General features: G+C 39.1%; 1 protein-coding gene across 1 annotated transcript; it reads right to left on the minus strand.

Moving 5' to 3' along the window:
* Nucleotides 1-454: 454 nt before the first annotated feature.
* Nucleotides 455-6,289, minus strand: lrrc47 (leucine rich repeat containing 47). The gene is made up of 7 exons (XM_069660126.1): nt 5,704-6,289; nt 4,934-5,386; nt 4,723-4,839; nt 4,457-4,572; nt 2,918-3,020; nt 2,652-2,741; nt 455-946 (listed from the first exon to the last, which is right to left on the minus strand). Exons 1-7 carry the CDS (start codon nt 6,286-6,288, stop codon nt 725-727), a joined length of 1,686 nt encoding a protein of 561 aa, XP_069516227.1. The 5' UTR covers nt 6,289; the 3' UTR covers nt 455-724.

The raw sequence follows: 6,289 nt of genomic DNA on the forward strand, positions 1-6,289 counted from the left end.
TTGTTACAGATATACACTACCAGTCAAAAGTTTGGACACACTTTCATATTCACTTGTATGAGAAAATGTGTCCAAACTTTTGACTGGTAGTGTATACCTATCCTTGAAACAAATATAGATAACACGGAACCTTACAGGTCGAAGGAGTGTCTATTGTTTCCCATGTGTTTAATCTATACTTATTCTGAATAACTGTGTGTGGACATTTTACAGCTCAATTAGCTTTCTGTATCTTCAAGATGCATTTAAAAGATGTCAATGAAATAATATAAGTCAGACAATATCTGCTGCTGTTTAAAGGGAAATGAGCAGATAAACACAAAGAATTCTCAGTACAACAGATAGGTGACCAGTCTAAATTCAAGCCAATGTCAGTGGAACAAAATAAGATTTACCAACTAAAAGGTGTCTTCAGTTTGCAAATAACACAAAAAAATGATATTTGGACATACAGTTTGTGATTTCACAAGGCGGCGAAAGGATTTATTAAAAGTGTTACCTGAAATGTTTACATTCGTCAACAGGCAAAAATTGTTATCAATAAAAATCCAACTGCTGCTAGGTGTTGTCTTAATCACAAAAACCCTATAGGATCAGATTTTTTGTGCTCCCTGAAGTAAAGGGATGTGATTTTATTGCATGGTATTAAGCCTTAGCCTTAAAGGTGTGTTACATTATGTAGCATGTGAGTAAGTGTAAACAATATAGGTTCTCTGCAGAACAACTACCAAATGACAGAGAAGTTGCTGAGTTCTTCAGAGAAGTCTGTCTTGGATGGGTAGACGACCTTCAGGTTCCCGTCCTGGTCGACTGTTCGAACCTGCTGGATGACGAGCTCACTGGAAGTCTCACAGCTGGCGGCAGGCTCTTGGGGGCCATCTCCTTCCCCGTCTGACCCCACCTCTTCCTTATGTTCTGATGTGAACTTGTTCAGTTCTGCCATTTTCTGTGATAAAAAAAATATTAAAGTTGTTGTTGCATTCATCAGATGGATTTAAGCAGTATTTAAAAACAGAACATAGCACAACCACTATGACACTACATCTATCATAGATGTCATTCAAAAATCTCCCCTAGATTAAAAATGTTTCAAAAGTTGAGCTTCAAAAGCAAAACTTAAAACCCAGCACAGGAAAGGAAGTGGTGAAAGCAATCCATATTATATACTTATAATATGGATTGCCTTTGCTATTATTGTTGGAGCCAAAATGTGGTTCTCCTGCCATGAGACATTTTGTTACTTTTGTATGTCATTTTAATTTGGTAAGTGAACAGTAGGTGGAACCTTGGTCTGCATATAGCCAAGGCCTCAGGTGATTGCTGGCAGATGTGTATGGAAGCAAGAAGTTTTTGACTGTACCGTGTCAACAAATATCATCCGGTCATCTTTTCCACAGTTATAAATATTGAGTTTTATCATGATATATAATTTGATTATGCTGCTTGTGTGAGTATTTTGATAGATGATGATGAGAGCCTGTACCACACTTCTTTTAAGCTGTTTGTTATTAGGTAAAGTTAATGAAAACTAGTAAAAACATGTAATTGCGAAGTTTCACATTAAATTGAGTGTTTCTTTGAGGCTTTACTGCAGACAGAAAGTCAGGAGGGGCTGCAAGCATATCTGCTGTTAACAATGTAAGTCCTGTTTTTTCTGTCTCTACTTCAATATGCCTGGTGACTAAAACCCTTCATCCAGTGAAATTGTGTAGCTAAAAATGACCAACATCTGAATAAGTGACATTTGATAAACTTGAAACATTTCAAAATTATATTGCTGGTAATGTTTGAATTTCTGATCGCAAGTTAAAAACTGCAGACTCGATGGTTATAATGGCGTTTCTGCTGTGTAATAGGCTGTTTGACCTTTCCATATCTAGTTTAAACGTTTAAAGTTACTTATTGTTATCAATTCTATCATCATCCGATATCAAAATCTTTTATCGGCCTGCCCTTGTCAACACAACAGACTCATAGCTTGCTCATAGTATCATTATAACTTTGTGACACACTTATCTAGGTTTTGTATTAGTTATCTAGTTAGGGTGAAGCATACCAAGTAATAGAATGTTTTTAGTACTTTTTAGTGCACACCCATGTCAACTTAACAACAAGTCTGGAATAAAAATTGCTTGAGGTGTATAAACATACAGAAATTCAGTTTCAAGGCTACACTCTGTATCTATCTACCGGGTCCAACACAGGCTGTGGTAAGCTAATTTCCATTACCAGCAGCAGGGCCTTAAGGTCACGTTGTGATGGATGTGGAAATGAAAATTCAAGATCAACTTGAGGTTACATCCAAATGTTTTTGGGGACCAAAAGTAAATTGTTTCTTCTCTCTCCATCAGGCCAAAATTGTCACTTAATCAAAAGATACATTTGATGGAAATGTTATAAGCAACAAATTTTCAAAGGTTTTTCCTGAAACTACAAGTGGCCAATCTAACATTAATGGTGTCTCTATGTTCTTTAATTTTCACATGAATAATAATGAGAAAAGGTCCAGTCTTGGAGCAACTATTATTCAAAAGACATATAATGTTGTTATAACCAACAAAAACAATTATAAAACTTTGAAAATAAAATAATAGTTGTTTTTTTCCCCCATTCTTCAATGTCAGAAAATACACGGAAAAGAAAAAACTTACTACAATCAGGGCATCCATAACATCTTTGCAGGTCTGCAGGCTTGTCGCACTGGTCACCTCCAAGAACAACTCTTTGGTCGTCTTCTTGATCTGTAAAGTTTTTTAAGCCGACACGTTATCACTTTTGTATAGTAAAAAGAAACACACAATGTAGTACGAAAGTAAAATCCATGTTTATTTTTTTCCTGTCAAAATCAGTTCCACTGTATGAAATCAAATTTGAATTAATGGAGGATAAATACTTCGAGGAAAAGCAACATACACACCTTGGTTTTCTCACTGTTTGTAATAGGCGGGAATGAGATCACATGTCCCTCTGCATCCACTAGGCAGGGATAGAGTGATTTTCCTTGCAGAATCTGCAGGTATCTGCAGGAAAAATTTATTAGGGAGAGACTATTTGGGAGACACAACAATATAACCGCTGGGGACAAACTAGTTAACTAGTTGTTGTTTAACATAGTTATACTGCCCTCATGTGTTCAGAAATAACAGGAGCAAGTTACACAGATGTCTTGTGCACCACTTTAACGTAGCACTTACTACTTACCATATACTGTATATGTCTTTTATTATGAAAAGCAGTGAACCAGTGTCTACAACAAAAAATTTTTTAAGGAAAACATCCCTTCCTTAACTCCAGCCTTCAGTCAACCGATGAAACACCTTTACAAGACAGAGATAACCTGGCAAACATCGGTGACGCTGTGTTCAAAGACAGGCCTTGTCTTACAAAACAGGCAAAAGTCTTCATGATATAACTCTGAAAAGCAAATGCATGTGTCTTAGAGATGTTTCGGTCCTGAACGATTCGTTCAAAAAGAACAAATCTTTTCAGTGAACGCAATGATCCGTTCACTTCCATGCATCAAATTCGTTCCTTTCGTTCACTTGGCTCCGCTCACGGCTCCCCAGTGCCTCCCTTCTTCTTTCAGAAAACCAGACTGATTGATGTTAGCACGAGCCAATTGTCTTTTAGAGGAGGGCTGTTTGTATCAAATCAAATGACCATCATTGGTTAGGAGAACGACTGAACGTATCGCTTGACCGAATGTGTGTGTGTCTCTCTCTCTCTCTCTCTCTCTCTCTCTCTCTCTCTCTCTGAACGGTCTTCGTGAACGAAGTGACCCGATTGGGTGCATCTGTGCATACAAATCAATTCACAGATGTGTAAACCACTGACAGATGAACACAAACTAAACTAGGTTTATTTATTTAGAAATTATAATGTCAGAAGGTTTTGTAATGGGCAAGTAAGTAGACCAGTGAATGCAATGGGAGCCGTCATCGTTCATGAACAAGTGAGAGTGAGTGAGTTACGGGTAAACCGGAAATGTCACTGAACGACCTGGTGAACGAAAGTAATGAACGAATCTTTCAGCTGAACGAGATCCGAAGATCCAGGTCACTGAAGTGAACGAGAGCTGCCATCTCTAATGTGTCTTTGCGTTTTTACATTTGTTTGACAATATATTTGGTTGTGATCAGAAGGCAAATCCACTTCATGGTCAGAGGCTGATTTTGCTCTCATTATAAAAACATGTTTTTGCCATTTATGTATCTAACTATAAATTATATTTCTATCTCATCATTTTCAGCCGCTATTGTACTTTATCTAATGTGTCTCTGATCCTGCAATACACACATTACACACATAATGTGACCATGATAGACCTCTCAATATGCAACTATTTTTGAATCATTAAGGGGTATCATGATTTGAAGTTCAAACAACATGAAATACAACGTCTCAATGTTTGCTGAGATAGCTTGTGCTGAACAAAGGAGTTATATATTGCACCAACTTGTGGAGGCCAGTGACATTCTGTCTCTTCTTCTGCTTCCTCAGCTCATCAGCCTCCAGCTGAAGATGTCTAATTAGCTCGACTGCGGTCATCTCCTTCCTGCCAAGCGGCGCAATCTAACAAACATACAAATGTTATGTGAAAATCATTTTTCACAGACATTTTTGAGAGCTTTTCTGAGACAAATACAATAGACAAGATAGCAACAAAAACAAACATACAAATTACAAGAACTCACACCAATAAAAGTCTAAAAGTGTTCTTACTTTCAGCTGGGTAGGTGGTTTGACTTCATAAATTAGGGGAGGTTTGAGAAGCTGCACATCATGAGTTGCGATGGTTGCAGTGGTCCTTCTGCCACATAAGTCATCATGAAGCTTTGTCTAGAAAAACAAGCATGCAAGTCTTTGTTAAGAGATTACTTTATTAGTCTTACATAGTCCAATGAATCTAACCGCGTAAGTGGTTTGACCTTACCTGAGCCACCAGGAACCGTTTGAGAGCATTCCCAGGCTTCAGGTTCATGCCTCTGACAATGCAGCACACCAAGTATGGTCGAACATCTTTCACCTCTGCACTCACTTTGACTGTCAGAGCTTCAGAAGAGTCAGAAAAATGAAGAACCCTCACTACCATCTTATTCAATTCCTCCACCTCATCCTGTTCATCTGCCACTTTATCCTTCTTCTTCCTCTGTTGCCTTTTTCCCTTGTCTGTGTTGCGACCCTTGTCAGCATCACCTCCATCCTCTCCCTGCCTTCCTTTTCCCCTCAGGTAGTCGAGGATGGACTTGGTCTGACAACCGTTGACCATCTTCTCCAGACGTTTGTCATTCAACTTGTTGCCTTTGAAGTTAATCTCCTTTAGCTTGGGACAGTCGCTCAGATGGAAGGGGATCTCGCTCAGCTTATTGTTTGAAAGATCCAGCACCTGGGAAGACAGATGTTAGGAGGAAAAAAACAAGACCATAAGTTGTGTTTGGCACTCTGATGAAAAGCAGCATCTAGTTTTTTCAAGATTAACTCTAACAAACAAGAGTTTATATAATTTAAACAGGCACTCAGAAATAATCTAATGTGGAGGTTACTCTTAGCATCTAGTATTTCTTGCTAGAAAGAACTACTTGGTGTATGGTGTGCCGAATTCAAAACGATGTACAAAACAATTCAGACATAAAAAAAACATGTTGTATTATTAACGTAGCAAAATAGGGTTAACAACATATTTGAAAATGAATTTCGACCGACCTTTAGAGCAGCTAGCTTGTGAATATCTCCACTCAGCAGCTCAATGGAGTTGTCAGAGGCGACCAGTGTGCTCAGGAGATCGAGACGCTCGGAGTAGAAATCTGAAGGGAAACCGGTGATGTTATTCTTTGAGATGTTGATGTTGGAGAGCTTGATGCACTGGCTGAGTCCCTCTGGTAGGACCGCTAGGTTGTTACAGCTCACATTGAGAGTGTTTAGCTCCTTTAGCTGAGTGATTCCCTCTGGTAAAACACTAAGGTTGTTGACTGAAAGGTCCAGGACCTTCAGAGACTTGAGGTTAGCGACCACATTCGGGACGGAGGCGAGCTTGTTCCTACACAGGATGAGGCTTTGAAGGTTTGTCAGACGTTGGATGTCCTCGTGGATCTCTGTTAGACTCGGACATTGGCTAACCTCCAGATAATTCAGGAGTGCGAGGGAATAGATATCAGGGGTGAGTCCGCCGTTAGAGGAAATTCGCCCATCGATAACTGAACCCTGTAAGACCAGTTCACGTCTCTTCCCTGCCGCTGCTTTCTCTATTTCTGGCCATTTCTCCATGGCATCCATGCTGCTAGCCATCATT

This window comes from Semicossyphus pulcher, unplaced genomic scaffold, assembly GCF_022749685.1.
Source record: "Semicossyphus pulcher isolate SPU_LCO1_2020_fin unplaced genomic scaffold, fSemPul1.0.p SCAF_13, whole genome shotgun sequence".
In the NCBI taxonomy this organism is placed as follows: domain Eukaryota; kingdom Metazoa; phylum Chordata; class Actinopteri; order Labriformes; family Labridae; genus Semicossyphus; species Semicossyphus pulcher.

Bases quoted from the DNA above. Each gene is read 5' to 3' on its own strand.
- lrrc47 (XM_069660126.1), bottom strand. From the start codon at position 6,288: ATGATGGCTAGCAGCATGGATGCCATGGAGAAATGGCCAGAAATAGAG. The intron at 4,840-4,933 runs GTAAGGTCAAAC...TTGTTTTTCTAG, and splicing joins AACGGTTCCTGGTGGCTCAG to ACAAAGCTTCATGATGACTT. The intron at 3,021-4,456 runs GTTGGTGCAATA...TTTTTCCTGCAG, and splicing joins AATGTCACTGGCCTCCACAA to ATACCTGCAGATTCTGCAAG.